At 34.0% G+C, this 18,387-nt stretch overlaps 2 protein-coding genes across 4 annotated transcripts; both read left to right on the top strand.

Moving 5' to 3' along the window:
• Positions 1-1,695: 1,695 nt before the first annotated feature.
• Positions 1,696-5,280, top strand: LOC114370281 (protein IQ-DOMAIN 1-like). 3 transcript variants are annotated; one of them, XM_028327583.1, is made up of 6 exons: positions 1,696-1,809; positions 2,705-2,787; positions 2,898-3,209; positions 3,456-3,683; positions 3,999-4,121; positions 4,361-5,280. In XM_028327583.1, exons 2-6 carry the CDS (start codon positions 2,719-2,721, stop codon positions 5,078-5,080), a joined length of 1,452 nt encoding a protein of 483 aa, XP_028183384.1. In that variant the 5' UTR covers positions 1,696-1,809; positions 2,705-2,718; the 3' UTR covers positions 5,081-5,280. The 3 variants fall into 3 exon arrangements, with proteins under 3 accessions (XP_028183384.1, XP_028183385.1, XP_028183383.1); XM_028327584.1 differs by having other exon boundaries at positions 1,760-1,858; positions 4,002-4,121; XM_028327582.1 differs by having other exon boundaries at positions 1,761-1,858.
• A 2,924-nt stretch (positions 5,281-8,204) lies between these two features.
• LOC114371256 (mitochondrial substrate carrier family protein C-like) lies at positions 8,205-18,003 on the top strand. The gene is made up of 7 exons (XM_028328722.1): positions 8,205-9,801; positions 13,291-13,708; positions 15,227-15,371; positions 15,524-15,639; positions 15,809-15,887; positions 16,524-16,757; positions 17,422-18,003. The coding sequence occupies exons 1-7, from the start codon at positions 8,676-8,678 to the stop codon at positions 17,743-17,745; spliced, it is 2,442 nt and encodes an 813-aa protein (XP_028184523.1). The 5' UTR covers positions 8,205-8,675; the 3' UTR covers positions 17,746-18,003.
• Positions 18,004-18,387: the final 384 nt, after the last annotated feature.

Genomic DNA, 18,387 nt, shown 5'->3' on the forward strand with positions numbered 1-18,387 from the left:
TAATTGGTCATTGTAGATCAAAGAAAGAGAGCATAATCTATTATTCTTGTCCATGTGCTTTTATGTGTAACAAGCTGCGCGTTAGAGTTTTTGTTAAACTTGATTTTGAACGACTTTTCTTTCTTTTTACTTTTTTGCTTTTTGGTCTCACAACTATAAATCAAAAGTCAAAACACGCACAGATCTTGATTGATAGGAGTATATCATTTTATAATTCGTGAATATTTTCCTCAGAAAATTGTTCATACTGTTGTACATGAAAATTCTCATGTATAAACGAATTCGTGCCCCGGGTGGATTAATTTTGTAAAGCATGATTGATGAACGACTTTTAATTTTGTAGCACAAAACGTGACTGCAGGTTATATATTTCGTAAGAATTTAATTAAAATTACTTACATAAAACATATTTGTTTATATTGTCATAAAAAAATCATATCTAGAAATATTTTAAAATTAATAGTAAAGTTGGGTGTACATGTCAGTTATCTCATTTAAAAACTATTTGGTAGAGACTAAAGAAGATAAAAAATAAATAAAATGAACAGTAAAATTTTATAAAATTCACATTTTTATTCTCTACTTTAAATCAAAATTTTCATTTTTTTTTCTACTCTATCAAACATAAACTTAGACTAGCCTTAATTACAAATACTTGCAACTTAAACAGCCGGGTTAAGTTGGCCTGGGTCAGAACATAAATGGGTCAAGTTTTACGGTTCCACATCCGCATCGCATAGCTTGCAGCTTTTGTAAATAAATAAAAAATTATTATTTTAGACAAAAAGTAAAATTATGTAAACACAATAAAAATGGAAACACATAAAAAAATCATAATCAATCCAACCATTTAAATATCAATTTTTTTAAGTTAGTTTACCAAATAAACCAACCATGAATATATATAAAAAAAATCATTTTATTCTGAATATATATAAAAAATAAAACATGTCTCAAATTTGTTTTAGAAAAGGTAGATTTTTTTTACAGAAAAAGGTAAATTGTTAAAAACTTCGAAATTGATGTATTTTTTAAACATGGCTTAAAAAAATAATAGTAGTAGTAAAATGAAGAAAAAAAAATACCATTAATATTTTATTTGTAATATACTAATATTTAACTCTGTCCGACGAGGATACCTAGGAATATAGTTAATGTACTTTCAGGCAGGGTGGACCAACCGTTATGGTTGGGGATCGTTGCTACCAAAACCAAAATCTCGGGACGGATCAATGTCCCAATGCTTGGTATGTCTGATGCCACTTTTTGATTCTATGTCTCCTCAATTTTTTTTTTCTGATTCCGTCTATGATTGCTAGATTAGATCAAAAGAATTAGCCGGTTTACTTGGAATGTTTGAATCATTTCTAATAAGATCTGAGTTGGAAGAAAAGACACATGTCTAGAAATTCGACAGATCTTGCATCAAATAGAAGGGAAAATAATTAATCATTTTCATAATTTTTTTTAGTATTTACGTCCTAATTAGTAGTCAATATGATAATTCTACCAATGAGGTTTATAGGTCATGTAAGTAACTGTTTATTATTCAGAAAAATAGGAATACATAACATAAAATATTAAAAAGAATATCAGTTGAATTTTCTTTTGAAAAAGTAAAACCCATGAAAAACTGAAAAAAAGACAGCGAAAAGAGTTTGTTATTTCGTTATTAGTCGTTACATAGGTGTTTTTGTTTGGGTACGCTGTCATTTATGAACGTTAAAATTGGGAATCACATTCCGTGTGGGGTCCCACTTTTCTTGACACCCAAATCACAATCCTTGCTGTAATAGATTCATCGTTGAGGTTTTCTCCTTTCCTCCTTTTTGTCCTTTCTTCCCTCTTCACAGGGCATGTATGTACCTTAATTTGCATAGAGATTTTTTATTCTCATACAAAGGTGTTTGGAATAATGTCAAGTATTTCAGTTTTGCCCTCTTTCTCGTGCTTTTTGTCGCTTCTGATCCTTGTTTTTGTGCTTTTTGAATCGTGTTATCTCGAAATTTGACGGTCTTTTAAATTAGGCTATCTGGGTTCTTCTCGTTGTCAATTTTGTATCTTTCATTTTTCTGTTTAGTTAGTTTTCCATGAAACTAGGTGTTCACAGTTGGTGCTTTTGACGTTGTTTTGAACTTTTGATGGATTTTTGAATTATGTGTTTTTTTTTTGCTTCTTCCTCGTTTGATCATTCCATTACATTAATTTTTTCTTCGTACCCCATTGCCCAGAGGCTCTTCGCTATGCGAAGGCATGGGGAAGGGATAATGTACGCAGCCTTACCCTTGCATATGCATTGCAAAGAGGCTGTTGAATCGGATAAAAGTCATTGCTTTTTCTTTTTTAGAAAGTGGTGGTTTTTTCTATTTGGTTTCGGTTTCTAGTCCTTTTCATTAATGGGGTTGTGAATTGTGAATGACTTTTACGGAAAACATTTGCTTTCAGCATTTATGATCTCTCTACATTTTGAGGTTCTATTTAATTTTCCATGGCTATTCCCGTTTACAACTCCATGCATGGAATTCTGTTTTCTGTAACAATTGGCTCTAAATTCAACATGCTTTAAATTGAAATACACGCAATTTAGTTGCTTCTGCCACGACTTTTGTTCATCTATTCTCTCTTTGTTTACCCTTTCCTGAATGAAGTTTGTTGATTTTATGTCATTTGACTTTGAAGTAATTTCCTTTTTTTGTTAATCAAGATAAAGGAACTCCAATGGGGAGGAAAGGGGGTTGGTTTTCTGCAGTGAAGAGAGTTTTTGTTTCATATTCCAAAAAGGAACAGGTTTGTGAATAACATGTGTTACATTACCTTTGACATGAATGGAAGAAAATTACCCTGAAATCAGATAAGATTCCCATGCAAAACAATTTGTTTTTGTTCATATAAAACAGAAACAGCATCATCATAAGTCAAAGTTAGGATGTTTTGGGACTCATCACTATGAGGATCTAGAAGGAGCGCCAATTGCCGCTGTTCCTTCACTTCCACCAAGAAAAGACCCCAAACCAATAAGTGAGGCAGAGAATAATGAACAGAGCAAACAAGCCTTTTCTTTGGTTTTGGCCACTGCTGTGGCGGCAGGGGCTGCTGTTGCTGCTGCTGCTGCAGAGGTTACTCGTCTCACAAACACGCCTCGTTCTAATGGAAAAGCGAATCAAGAAATGGCAGCTATCAAGATTCAAACAGCATACCGTGGATATTCGGTATAGACTTTTATGAATCCTATTTATTGGGAACACAAATGAAACGACTAATAACATGGAAGGTTCATGTTATTACCACCAAAGTCAATTATGTCCTAATAAAATTTATCTATAAAATTTAAGTGCATTTTACATTCTTGTTTTCTTCTCAGATAAGTGTATAAGTTGATTTTAATTTACAGGAGAAATTTAATTTATTCAACCTTCTTTTTGTGTGTAATAGTTCCATGTTATGTGGGGTTTCAGGCAAGAAAATCCTTGCGTGGCTTGAGAGGTTTGTCGAGGTTGAAAACGTTGGTGCAAGGGCAATCTGTTCAACGACAAGCGGCTACTACCTTGCAATGCATGCAAACTCTTTCACGGTTGCAGTCTCAGGTTCGTGCAAGGAAGGTCAGAATGTCTGAGGAGAATCAATCTCTTCAAAGGCAACTGCAGCAGAAACGTGAAAAGGAATTTGACAAGTCGCAAGCTAATGTAAGCACTTTATGAGTATTTGCATGTTATGTTGAAATGCATGTTATAGGAAGAATGAGTTATGCAAATACTATTCTGATGCGTATTTGCCTCGGAGAATGTGGCATGTATAGTAATGCACTTTTGTTTTGTTGCTAGTGAATGTGTGTTTCGCCTTGTATATATGATGTTCTCTGAGTTAATTTATGACTAATTGTTAATTATTTCCCATTTATTGTTCATTACCCCCTTCAAAACATATGAAAATATAAACATTAATATGTTAACGTTCTCCTGGCTTTAAATTTTGTTCTAAAGTGGCAAATACTTTTGCAGCAGATTGGAGAGAAGTGGGATGATAGCTTGAAATCAAAGGAGCAAGTTGAAGCCAAATTGTTGAACAGGCAAGTAGCTGCTATGAGAAGAGAAAAGGCTTTGGCCTATGCATCAACACATCAAGTAAGAAGAGACTGCCTTTTATTTTGGATTTTAGTGGAACAAGAGAAACAAGTTTTGGATTCTTGGTATGGATAGCATAAGTGTAAAATAAACTCAAGTACTAAACCAAGTCATCAATGTAGAATTTTGTTGAAAAAGAAAACTAGAAAATAGGCTGAAAATTCATGTGTAGACTGTAAGACTAGTAAAATATAAATGATCTCTTCCTATGGATAACCATTTACTTGATCCTCAAACAGCAAACGTGGAGGAACTCTTCAAAATCTGCTACAAATGCCACATTTATGGATCCAAACAATCCCCATTGGGGTTGGAATTGGCTAGAGCGATGGATGGCTGCAAGGCCGTGGGAGGGTCAAAACACTACATACCACATTGGCCATGCATCTGCCAAAAGTGTTGCAAGCCAAACCATGTCAGTTGGTGAAATCACTAAATTGTATTCTCTCCGTGATCAGAATAATGATATCAAAACTTCACCAGCAAACCAAAAACCAACCCGTCCCTGCAGCCACAATTCCCCTTCAACAACACCCTCAAAGGTCCCATTAGCCAATGGAGCAAAAACAAAGGTACTATCAAGTTCAAGGGGTGGTTCATGGGGGGGTGATGGTGACTCAAAAAGCATGTTCAGCAAAAACTTAGAAAACACTCGCAGGCACAGCATTGGAGTGTCTCAAGTGAGAGATGATGAGAGCAATTCAAGCTCATCACCGTCTACAAAGGTCGCAACCAAGGTAAAGTCATCATCATCATCATCCAAAGTGAGAAGTGCATCGTTTGGTGTACATAGAAATGGAACACCTGAAAAAGCAACTTCTGCTCCCCTAAAGAAGAGGCTTTCTTCCCCTGCTTCTCCAGCCGGTATAAGAAGGTATGCTGTTTCAACTAGGCCGGGAAATGTGGCTTCCAACAAGAGTGTTGCTAATGCTATACCATCTCTGATGAGGAGAAAGTGAGAGTGAGAAATGGAGGGAGCAGGTAGGGATGCATCATGCTCATGCATGCCATTGGTGTTGTACTTAGAATAGAAATATGAATGAAGATGAGTCAAATAAAAGATGGCATCATCTTTTTATGGGTCCTATCATATTTAAAAAATAGTTTTGATTAAGCAACAATGTTAATCTATATAAACAATGATATTTGTATTACAGGATATCATTTGTTCAAGTGGAAAAAAGAGTTAAGAAACACCACATAGAATTAAGCAAGATTTTATGTTTAACCCTTAACAATAAAAAAATTAAAAAGAAAAAATTCACTAAAAAATGACTAATCAATTTTTTAATAATGATTAGACATAATCTTGTTCTAATAATATGATTATTCAAACCCTCCCTCCCCCGGTCAACCAAGTAAAATTGCCTCCCATCAAATGTTTTATTTTTTTTTAATTAACACTAAGGTTACGAGTGATAAAACTAATTGAAAAATTAGTTGAAAGTTAAAAAATTAATTTATTAAATTATAAGAGTTTGATAAAATTAGTTGTTAAAATAATTAAAAAATTTATAATTTATTTAAAAAGGATAATCAAAAAATTAGATAATATACTAATTAAAAAATGAAAAATATAAAAAAATTAGAAGTTAAAAGCTAACACTTTAAAAAATGCTACTAAAAAATAGTTTTTTTTATCAAACACTGAAATAAATTTTTTAGCCAATAAAAAACACTAAAATTTAACTAATATGTCGAGGGTAAGATAGCCTAACTAACAGTTTTATACACATAATATTTATCGTTGCCATAGTGGAAACATTTAAAGAAAGCATACAGAATGCTTCAAAAAAATGAAAGAAAGAAGAAAGCATACAGAATAACACAAAACTGTATATGTTTTAAGGTGGCTTCCGAGGTGGGAAATTAAAATATAAGAATTAAAAAAATTATTTTTAAACTATAGAAATTAAAAAGAAATTAAAATATAAATGATAAAAAATTACTTTTAAACTATAAAGATTAAAAAAAAATTAAAATATAAATTATATAAATTAAAAAGTTACTTTAAAACTATAAAAAGTAAAAAATGAAATTATAAAAACGAAATGAGTAATTAATTTTTTTTATATAAATATATTTCAGTGTAGACATGCCTACATTACTCCTGCATGCATCTCAAAAAAAAGTTATATCTTACGGACTAAATTTGTATCCCACAGTGGGGATTTACTTTATTCTCGCATCCTATAAGCCGCCTATGTTTTTACTTCTTTTGAGGATGGCATATTCTAATCTTTAAAAGAGACGAAGGACTGTAGGTGTTATGGTTGGGTTGACGCCATTCGAAACAGATGAATATGAAATAATTGAGTTAGATATCAAGTTTAAAAATTTTATATTCGATCCTACTATAATAAAATATAAAACATTTAATATTTAATTAATTTATTTTTAATTCTAATCTGGAGATAAAATATCTATGTTCTTTCCATTTTTATATTCTTTAGTTTTCTTTCCTATTTTCTCTTTTCTCTTTATATTTTTTTAAATAACTACCTGATGATATGACCCCACCTAATCCGATAACAATTTGGGTAATTTAAGTTAAATTGAATTTTTTCCTAATAAATAAATTTGACCCAACACGATTCGATAATTTTTTTATTGATTTAGGGTCTTAAAAAAAATTGTCTTAATTTGACATATTTTTACACATAAAAAAATCACATGATACGAGAAAAGATCTACTTTGATTATAAACTTGATATGATGTTGATGATTTGATTTGCTCGAAATGGTTCAATTGTTTTCTTTTTTGACAGAAAATAGTGTAATGCTTCGATTATTCTTTTTATGTACAATGATCACACTAGATTTTAATCTAGTATCTTGTGTAAAGTTTTGATTATATGAATAATATTAGGTTAAATGAATATTACTATTTACTATTTGAATACATAACTGAAAATAAAATGGTTGTTAACCATCTTCAACCACAAAAGGCATTTTTAGGAAAAAAAATGTTTTTTTTATGTAGAAAAAAAAGTTTGATTTGCTACAATTCAGTATTTGTATTTTTTTTTCAAGAGAATTCAGCATTTGTATTTTTGTATTTTAATCTTAAATTAAGACAATCAGAAAAATTCCCACCCGTATATACAAATACAACCATCGAAACTCCCGTGGTCTTTAATGTGTGGTTAACTGCAGAAGAGAAAAAGCCTAAAAAAAATGTAATAGTCCAATCAAAACTGAAGTGTGTTATGACTATTGGCAAATACATTACCACTTGGCATGAACTTGGCCATTAAAAAACAGTCTCAACTCAAAAAGTCTAATATATATATATATATATATTTGAAAAAGCCGGACATGCAACAAGTTGAGCTTTTAAATCACCATTTTGTGTATGTGTCTTTTGCTTTGTTGTTTTGCACTTGTTCAGTCCCTGCGATTACAGTTCACTTTGCCATGCATGAAAAAAAAAAACAAACAAGCTTGATGTGTTCAACCATCATTTCATTTCAAGTGTCATTTGATTAAACAAGTTATCTGATAATAATAGCATCGTCAATAACAAGAAGGGTAACAAACCCTACCCTGATGTGGTGTCCCCAATCCTCACTCCCACATGGCCTTACGTCAGCAATTATCCATTCAGCATTCGTTATCCAAAACAATAAAAACCTTCTTTGAAATTTTCAGCCCAGGTGTTATGTTAGTAGTAGAGGAATACATTTTTTTTTTAAATTTTTGGTAAAAAAGGGAGAAATGTTTAATATTTAATTAGGTACATGTACATGGTCATAAGACATTCCCTTTCTATTCCTATTCTTGTTGCAATTAGTCATATAATAATTATTTTTTATAATTATTATAAGTACAGAATTTAATATTTTCCAACATCGCTTATTATTGCACATAAATAACAAAAAATGTTACTCATATAAATGATTGAAATATATTAAAAATGATAAAATCATAAATAATAATATATAGAATAGAATTAAAAGAGTGTCTTAAAAATGTTATCATCAAATATATCTAAAATGTTTCTTGTCATTAAACGAAGACGTGCATATAAATAATGCATTTTTTTTTTAATTTTCTTCCGTTGCATGGTTTTAATTTTTCTGATAAAAGCATAAAAAGTAAATAAGCCTTCACAGTTCTATGGTTCTCATTCTGCTTCTTGGTACTTGATGTTCTTCTTCTTCCTCTGCCATCCATATCGGGTTCATAACGCAAACTCTGTCCAAAATCACCGCTTGATGCTCTTTATCTTTTCCAATCTTATCCAAATTCTTCCCTTCAATTCTCTTCACTCTTTTTTCTGCGCCGAAATGGGTCTAATCTTGAATATAATCTTGAATCATAATGTGCAATCTTCATCGGTTACGTGTCCTTAAAATTGGATTCTTTTCTATCCATGAGTTCAATTGGGTTATCCGTTTCAATCCAGTTTTCGTAACAGTTTGATACACACACTCATATATATATATTCTCTGTTGATTTTGATTTTTTTTTTCTTTTTGGGCACTTTCACGTTTTCTTTCTGATAAGGGGGTAGAAAAGAAGGCTGCGACTTTTTCAAAGGGTTGATTAGAAATGGTGTCAGGGAGCGACCCAGTTGAGTCTTTTTTCAATTCCGTTCAAGTTGTGAAGGATTCGCTGTCGCCACTTGAAGTGGGTATTCGCAAGGCGGCGAAGGATCTTGAGCATTGTTTGGCAGGGTCAAAGAACAAGGTAAACAATGGTGTTTGTTTGATTGCCCCAGTGAGGGAAAGTGGTGCATTTCAGATCTGTGATGTGAAGAAGAAGAAAGGTTTGTCAATGAAGGTTCCCTTGAAGGCTTTCTGGGGCATGTTTTCACAGAATTCAGGGAATGGTAATGGTAATGGTAGTAGTAATATTAGAGCTCAAGTGGGCAAGGAAGATGGACCCTCTTGCACCAATTGCTTGCAGTTTGCTGTGACTTGGTCTTTGTTGGTTAATGGATTCCTTCAGTCTCTGCCACTTCCTTTCAAATCTGGGAAGAAGAAGTGTCAGAAAGTGTGTGATGAAGACAAGCTGTGTTCTTGCATGAAGCCTACTGTTTCATCATGTGAGGTGAAGCAGAATGAATCCAAGGGGGGTCAGTTTGGTAGAGCAGTTAGGGAGAAGGGTGTGAGGAAGAAGGATGGGAAAAATGTTTCACTTGAGTGCCTTATAGGTTTTATCTTTGATCAGCTATCTCAGACTCTTCAGAGTCTTGATCATCATGGGGTGCAAGATAATAATGATGACCTTGACAATGGGAAAACTAGTCTGCCCCAACCTTCTTTTTCTCATTTTGGTCATGTGAATGCACTCGCAGGTTTCTTGGAGGAGCACAAAGTATATGTGAATAGCTTCTTGGGGAATTTGAGGTTTGCAAAGGTGGGTGGTGTGCCATCAAGTGTGCCTGGAGAAGAAAGCCCTTCAACTAACGGAGAGGGAGATATTAGTAGTGACAATGGTAATGGTAATAATGAAAACAAGGATGAAACCGGAGGAAATTCGCCGCAGAAGGTTGCCAACAACATATTCAGTATTCCTCTCTCGAATGTGGAGCGTCTAAAGTCGACACTTTCCACAGTTTCATTGACAGAATTGATTGAACTGCTACCGCAGCTGGGGAGAACATCTAAAGACCATCCTGATAAGAAGAAACTAATCTCGGTACAAGATTTCTTTAGATACACAGAAGCTGAAGGTATGGGCATCTTATATAGGATAGGAAGAACAATTTTAAATTTGCTTGCATGAAATAGAAGCAAACTCTTCTTAATAACTTAAATTATTGATTTTTAAAACGTAGAGTCCTTTGGATTATGGTGTACTTTTGTTATTTAAAACTGTGAACTCATTTATAAGCATATACCTGCACGTAGGAATAGGAAATAAATGTAGTTATGCTTGACATGGAAGGATCTGTGAAAATATCAATTCAATTTGCCTTTAAGGGAGGAATCTGCCTCAACAAATATACAAGTATAGGTTAGGTACATTTTTAATTGTTAAATGATATTGGCAATTAGCTTATAATTTCTGTTCCTAGAGGTATGATAGGGGATGTAATATTATTGAGGCATATAATAGAATTTGAGTAAACAGTAATGTAGGTTTTTTTAATAAATCTGCTTATGGTTCTCAAATGCACGGCTTTGGTTCCCTGAGAACAATTTGTTTTAGAGTTTGATTTTGGAAATGTGAAGGAGTGAAGAATAAATTAGGCTGCTTGAGGACTGATAGGAATGTAAAATGTGAATGTTAGTAGTTTCCCAGTTTTATCAGTGTTAAGGAAGGTAGGAGATGAAATAGTTTCTTCTGGATCTCTTTGCTGCTAAATATCACTAGTATTTCTTCTATGTTGAGATGCACAAAATCATAACATTTGCTAAGTTCCCTCGCTTATTTTACATCAGTAAACTACTCCATAGTTTAAATGTTTTTGTTGGTCTTGATGGTTTCCAAACCAATGTAACCTTTTACCCTAGTTCTTGATGTTTTCATTGAGTTTTTTTCGCTGTCTTAGCAGAGCATAGCAAACATTTGAAGTCCAAAAAAAAAAAAAAAATTAGAACAAAGGAAACAAACAAAATTAGGGTCTGTAGATTGCTGTTTTTGAAAACAGGTTTTTTGTTTTTTTTAAAAATATATTTGATAAGGTTTGCTTTGGTTTCAAGATTTAAAATTTTAAACAATAACAAGTCAAGTATGTTTTCAAAGATGTTTTTTGTTTTCATGTTTATGCTTTAACCAACCTTGAGACCTTCACCTCCTCAATTGAGGCTAAACCCTGACCTTCACCTCTTCACTTAGGTTAGTCAGTGCCAACCCCACACTATCTTCCCTGCTGACCCAGGTGCCTAACTGTACCATTTGCTGGCCAAAATTCCCATTGGATGAGATCCTTCCAGATCCAAAGCAATGAGGCCTGATCCAAAACAGGCTCCTTCCAAGTTCCATCCCCTTGTTCTGAAAAAATATCCAGTTCTAAACCCTCTTACCCTCTTCATCTTGAGGAACCATTCCCCACCATTTGGCAGCAAACATTTCATACTAGTGGAACATTTCATCTCCCCACAAATCTCAATCTTTGTGATTACTTCTTTGGGCCTAGGCATGACAAATAACCCTGTACCCATGGGCACCGCCCTGAACCTGTCCCAACTTTGACGGAGAATACTCGCTTTGATCAGGTATAGGTACAGGTATGGGTATTACCCAAACTATTTAAGCGGGGATGGGTGTCAAATTATACCCGTACCCGTACATCTTTTTTTTTTATAATTTTTTTGTCTCAACATATACATACGTACATAATATATATTAAAGATTTTATTGTTATAATTTTTGAAAATATAAATCAATTTAGGTTAATAGTTAAATAATTAAATAACAAACTTAAAAATATACATTTAACTATAAATATAATTGAATTCTTAATTTTTTAACTTTAATTTCTTTGTTATCCATTATATTTATATGCTGTTTGAATTAAAATACAATTAAAATCTTAATATATAATTTATTTAAAATATATAAGGAAAGTAGAATTATAAAAGAGTGTAATGGGTTATCCGCGGGTATACCCGAATCTGATTGCCATCCCTATTTGGGCCTGATAACCCAACTGGTATGGGACTCTCCCAGCTTCCAAATCTGTCATCAAGGGTCTCTCAAACATTCCGTTACAGAGGAAGTGCTGGCTTCAAATTTGTCACAGTTTTCAGTGTGAAAAGCAAAAAAAAAAAAAAAACGCTGGCTTTGAATCCATTGACAACACAAGCAATATTGTGAATGCCAATGGAGAAGGTGGACATATTTTAAAAACTGTTTTCAAAATTTTATCATAAGCAATTTGAAAGCAGTTTTTAAAATTATTTTTTTACAAAAATAATTTTATAAAACAAAATTTTAAGACTGCTTAATTTTTTTCTGGATTAATGTTTGGGTGTTGTGGCAATAAATCTCTGCATGATCAAAATTGTAATTAGTAATTACGTATGACTTAGGGCTGGCAAAATGGGTCCGGCCCACAAATAGGGCCAGGTTGGGCTTAAAAAAGGTAGTCCAAATAGAGATGAGCGAATAGAGCCAGGTTTGACTCGGGCCGGGCTGTCCCGATGGGCCATGGATTGGCCCGGTTAATAATATAATAATATTAAATAAAATGTAGTGAGTTAGTATTTATAATTTAAAAAATAAAATGTACCCAAACCCTTCTTCACAACAGCCCAGACCATCTCTATCTTATTTACTTAGTGCAGCCCCTAGAACACCTGAGTTACTCCCCTTCTTTTTATTTCCATCTTTACTAGGCCCACCTTCTATTTTTCTACCGCTAAGTTGCTAACAGCCCTATGGTAGCCCATTTGATTCAATATCTGATCCCTATTCCATGACAACTTTATCAGTTTCACTTTGCACTCTCCTCTTCTTCCTGCTCCTTGCAATTATTCGATGATTTGGTTTTTGTAATTTTTTTCATTCATTTTTGTATATTTCTAAATTAGCCTGAATAGGCTGGGTGGCCCGACATAGGGCTGGGCTGGGCCTAAGAAACCCAGCCTGTAAGAATATGGACCGGGCCACACCTGACCCAATTTCACTGTTTGGCCCACTGGACTGGGCCGGTTCGGCCTGTCCATGTTGCCAGCCCTATGACTATACAATCAAATAATATATTTCTTGCGATAAATAACTTCTATTACAAATGAATACAGGCTCTAGATCCTATGCAGTAGTGATCTTTTAGACTTTTTGTGCCTTGGTCTGGTACCTACCTACATGTAAGATATGTTTAAGCTAATCTGTTTTTTACATCTTTGCTTAAGTTTTTAGTTAAGATTCACTGTTAATTTGTTCTGTATTGTTAGAAAAGAACCTAGGCATTGAAAAATAGAACTCGACCAAAGAACTTGAAATCTACTTTGTTATTACTATTCAATTACTCTATATTGTTACAATGAGATCCTCTATATATAGAGCCTAGAGAAAGGTAATGATAATCAGAAACAGATAGTACTAGGTGCTGACTCAGCACTATCAACAGTTGGTTAACAGATAGACAAGATAGCCTAGCTCCAACACCAGTTACTAAACTATGTAGGAACTGGCTACTGTACTTACAATTTAAGTCCTCTTTGTGGTATTGGCTGGAATGACAAATTTCACTGTCACTTTCATTATCATACAGGGAGGAGGTTCTTTGAGGAGTTGGATAGAGATGGGGATGGCCAAGTAACTCTGGAAGATCTAGAAGTTGCAATGAGAAAAAGAAAGCTGCCACGAAGATATGCTAAAGAATTTATGAGCCGTGCTAGAAGTCACTTATTTTCCAGGTCTTTTGGTTGGAAGCAGTTCTTATCATTAATGGAACAGAAGGAGCCAACAATTCTTCGTGCATATACTTCTCTATGTCTAAGCAAGTCAGGGACACTGAAGAAAAGTGAAATATTGGAATCACTAAAGAATGCAGGACTCCCTGCAAATGAAGACAATGCTGTTGCTATGATGCGATTTCTGAAAGCAGATACAGAAGAATCTATTTCATATGGACATTTCCGCAATTTCATGCTTCTACTTCCCTCCGATCGTCTTCAAGAAGATCCTAGGTAAGATAAATATGAGTAATTGATTTTTTTGTTTAATTATTTCCCCCTGTATGCATTAGATATAATGTCCATCGATAATCCTTTTTAAATATATATTTTGTTTAAAAATAATAATATGGAGAAAAGAGGGGAAGTACAAAAGTGCGAGGATGAGACATCCTTCAAAACAAAAATTTTAAAAAAAGGGGAACATTAAGCAGCCATGGGCAAAATAAACCATGGGAAATGTAAAACCCCTGATTGTCAACTTCTTGGTAACTCTTACACTACGACACTTCAAATGGTGAGACTTCACTGAACTCCTCGTTGGTCGGAATGTTCCACCATTCAGAACCTTTCATAGGTAGTCCTTTCCAAGACATTGACAACCAGCTCTGACACCATTCAATTGCTCTCAGGATCAATGATTTTTCCCATAAATCAACACGAAACTTTTAAGCGTGCTTTGTCTTCACTCACACACTTTCCAAGAAACTTCCTAGGAGGTCTCCTATCCCATAACTACTCCAACTCAAGCACGCTTAGCTGTGAAATTCTTAAGTGATGAACTACTGAAAAGTAGACGCATCTTGTTGGTTAAGTAGTACCAATTAATTCCTTTAAGTTATCAGCAACTGTACAATTTCATACCTATATAGTCTCTAGATCCTTCTCTTTCTGGTGTGCTTCGTTGGGGTGTTGCAGGGAAGCCATAAACTAATTTCTATCTCACAAAGAGTCACCCTTTGAGATGTATGCATTCTATTCCAACCAAAACTGTAAATTGTCTCAAAGTTTTGGTCTCCTTGCTTTAGCATAACCTTTATATCAAGACCTGGTAAAAAACGACAAACTGGTCAAAGAAACAAGGGAAGACAAACCCAAATTAATCAAAATCAGTAGGAATAGCAAAATGTTTGATTGACACTCAATGTGTTATCTAACACCTAGGAAGATAGAGAAAAAAGAGAGAAATAATAGTACCCTAGAGATAAAGTTTATGATATGATAGAAAAAGAAAAATAAGTTATCGTAGATGTTGATTAGGTGTTTAAAATGAAGAATAATTTATGTATTATTACTCTCAGAAATAATTAATACAACACCAGAACCTAATCAATTAGGAATGCTAGCCAGCCAGCCAGAAAGAAAGAAAACTTTGTTCTCCCAAACCATTAATTACATAATTGCTCACCCCAGTTTCCTAGAAGCTCCCTTCAACTCGCGCATGCATGAACCTTACCCATTTCTCTCTCCATATATATAACCCCCCAACCACCATCACTCTTCTAAGTGCCACTCTACAACACAAACAAACCCAAAAAAAGAAAAAGAAAAAAGAAGTGTAAATTGTCCCAAAGTTTTGGTCTCCTTGCTTTAGCATAACCTTTATATCAAGACCTGTAAACAAGATTAAATTATGTAGAAGTGTTGCAGTTGGTATTTTAATTTCCTCAATGATTCAACTTACACCAGCAGTCAATGATTAAGATTCATCTTCTATATTAAGGACTATTTTTATTATGGTTATACTTTCAGGAGTATTTGGTTTGAAGCTGCGACAGTAGTTGCTGTTCCACCAGCTGTTGAAATTCCTGCTGGAAGCGTTCTGAGATCTGCATTGGCAGGTGGCCTTTCTTGTGCCCTGTCATGTGCGTTACTGCATCCAGTTGATACCATTAAGGTATGCTCTTGAACTTTCATGAACTTATTTATTTCTCTGGTGATTTCATGTCTTTGTTTGTATAATGCATATAATTCCATATTCCTCTCTTAGCTGTTTGATTTTTTTGGTTTCTTTTAGAGGCCTCATCATTGTCTTATTTGGTATATTAGACTCGAGTACAAGCATCAACAATGTCCTTCCCTGAAATAATTTCTAAGCTGCCAGAGATTGGAAGGCGGGGTTTATACAGGGGCTCAATCCCTGCAATTCTTGGACAGTTTTCGAGGTTGTTCATTTGATCCCTTTTTTTTTTCATTTCTTCCCTCTCATATTCATTTATCTTGAAACAAATAAGCAGAAAAGTATTTGATGTTTTAAGCTTCATTAATACCTTCCCTTAGCAATCATATAATAGTTATTTTCCTTTCAAGCTCATGCTATCTTTGATAATGCAGCCATGGCTTGCGAACTGGGATATTTGAAGCAAGTAAATTGGTGTTGATAAATGTTGCTCCTACACTGCCAGAACTCCAGGTAATTTGTAAAGCCTATTTGCTGTTATTTATATAGTCTGGACTACTCCTGAGTCCTGATTATGCTTTCCTTGTTTGTTGTTGGGAATGCATACACTGAATGGCCACATTTCCGTATTCAGTTAATTATACCTAAGTCCTTATATTGTCCTATAAGATCAGGTTTTCAGATTTTGTGCATTGTATAATTTAGTATTAGTTAAAGCTGTTAGAAAAGTGTTTGAGAAGATAGCTAAACTCTGTTGTAATTGATGTTTTACTTAAGCTAAAATTTTTAGCTCCTTGTCTTTATTAAGAAAGGATTGTTCTATAATGTCTTTCCTCACAGGGACATGTTAAGTACTGAAGATGATTTAAAATGAAAGGTAATAAATGATTCTTAACCTGAGGGCACAGGTTAATGGCACCCTTATTAGAATGAAGCAAATACTTTAAATTGAGATGTTCATACCTAAATAGATCAATATTTTTCAAATTCTATTTCATAGTTCTTAATACTTAAAAGGTTTGTTCAATTTGATTGACCTTTAAAAGTGGATTTTTACGTTAGGAGATTGGTAATAAGTTCTTTATGTTGTTTAATAGTGTCTACTGTTACTTCTTAAAATCTAGAAGTTTCACATATGAGCAAATGTAGGTACAATCTGTGGCATCATTCTGTAGCACATTTTTGGGAACAGCTGTGCGGATCCCCTGTGAAGTGTTGAAGCAGAGGTTACAGGCTGGTCTTTTTGACAATGTGGGTGAGGCTTTTGTTGCGACTTGGGAGCAGGATGGTCTTAGGGGTTTCTTCCGTGGAACCGGAGCTACCTTGTGCCGTGAGGTTCCATTTTATGTTGCTGGCATGGGGCTTTATGCTGAATCTAAAAAGGTGTGTAATTTCCATGATCCAGTGTGCTTGATCTTGTGTTTGTTAATGGAATTTACATTTTTTATTTATGCATTATAATTATAATATCTCTGAAACTTTGGTGGTTGATCTTTAGCTGAATTGAATAATGTACGAGTGTGTGACCCATGTTACCGACATTACCTAGTGGTATAAGGCTATGTTGTTGTATTATAAAATTATTTGAAACTTAATTGTGTGCTAAAATGAATGTTTACATTCACCAAAATAAAGATTAACTTCGAGTTAGCAGGGTCATCTAGGAATTTTGACAGTTTCATGGAGATAGACATCCAGTTCATTCTTTAGCTACAGTTTAATGCAACAAATTAGCAGCAGTAAATTTTAAAGATTGTTTTATTATCAAATGAGTTGTAATACATCTAGCTAACTTTAAGCCATGGGATATTGCTCTGTAAAATTATGTGACAAATGCTTTCTGAAATCTGAAGTGATACTCTGATGTATGTGAAAATATACCCAAAAATTAACAGGGAATAACTCACTCATAAATTGCATGTACACTTTTGCATAGTGTTTGCATGGCTACTAGTGAATCTCCTTTAATGCCACACTAAAGCCACATTGAAATGGTTAATTGTCATGGATGGTAACTGAGTGCAATGCTATTGGCATTTGATTTTAGGTTGCAGAACGACTACTAGAGCGGGAACTCGGTCCCTTGGAAACAATTGCTGTTGGAGCTTTATCTGGTGGCTTGGCGGCTGTTGTTACAACGCCGTTTGATGTCATGAAAACTAGAATGATGACTGCACAGGGCCGATCTGTGTCAATGACCTTGATAGCCTTCTCCATACTAAAACATGAGGGACCCCTTGGCTTGTTCAAAGGAGCAGTACCCAGGTTCTTTTGGATTGCTCCTCTAGGTGCTATGAACTTTGCAGGTTATGAGTTAGCAAAGAAGGCCATGAATAAAAATGAGGAGGGCAAGGCAGGCAGTTCAGAGTAATATATCTAGTTACCTGGGATTTTGTGTCACACAGCAACCAAATGTTTGGTTGAATTTTTGAGTTTATTGCAGTAATCATTGGAATAAGGCCATTGATGCTGCTCTGAAAATACACATTTTGTTTCCTTTGTTCATTTTCTACTTCTATGATATTGCCCTTTGTAGCAGCAGAATTAAAAAATATATTACATCATATATTTACAAACTAAAAAGATTCAATTTATTTCTTTATCTATTGTACAGATTTTAAATTTTTAATCCTTTGTATCATTCAGCTATCATTTTGTTTTTTTGTTTCATTTTATCATCCCTTTTTAAAGTTAATTAGCAGCTTTCCATTTATTTTATTAGAGCACTCCGTGTATTTTACAATCATTTATTTGGTTATGTACTTATTGGAATATAATTCTTGCGGTCGAGACAGGAGCTTAAAATTGGCATATCTCGTGAATGCGGGATATAAACTTTTGCATACCCTAAGTTCAGATGGCTGCATGAGATTGTTATTTTAGGCTTACTTTCTTGATACACACTACAGGAGAGAAATTATACTCGAGCAGCTTAAAAATACGCTTCAAGAATATTATGAGGTTTGATGGCATGTAAATCAGTAGTGAATAATATACATTTTTTTAGAGTATA

This window comes from Glycine soja, chromosome 10, assembly GCF_004193775.1.
Source record: "Glycine soja cultivar W05 chromosome 10, ASM419377v2, whole genome shotgun sequence".
In the NCBI taxonomy this organism is placed as follows: Eukaryota; Viridiplantae; Streptophyta; class Magnoliopsida; order Fabales; family Fabaceae; genus Glycine; species Glycine soja.

Bases quoted from the DNA above. Each gene is read 5' to 3' on its own strand.
- LOC114370281 (XM_028327583.1), top strand. From the start codon at position 2,719: ATGGGGAGGAAAGGGGGTTGGTTTTCTGCAGTGAAGAGAGTTTTTGTT. The intron at 2,788-2,897 runs GTTTGTGAATAA...CATATAAAACAG, and splicing joins CATATTCCAAAAAGGAACAG to AAACAGCATCATCATAAGTC. The intron at 3,684-3,998 runs GTAAGCACTTTA...ATACTTTTGCAG, and splicing joins TTGACAAGTCGCAAGCTAAT to CAGATTGGAGAGAAGTGGGA.
- LOC114371256 (XM_028328722.1), top strand. From the start codon at position 8,676: ATGGTGTCAGGGAGCGACCCAGTTGAGTCTTTTTTCAATTCCGTTCAA. The intron at 15,640-15,808 runs GTTGTTCATTTG...TTGATAATGCAG, and splicing joins ATTCTTGGACAGTTTTCGAG to CCATGGCTTGCGAACTGGGA. The intron at 15,888-16,523 runs GTAATTTGTAAA...GAGCAAATGTAG, and splicing joins CTACACTGCCAGAACTCCAG to GTACAATCTGTGGCATCATT.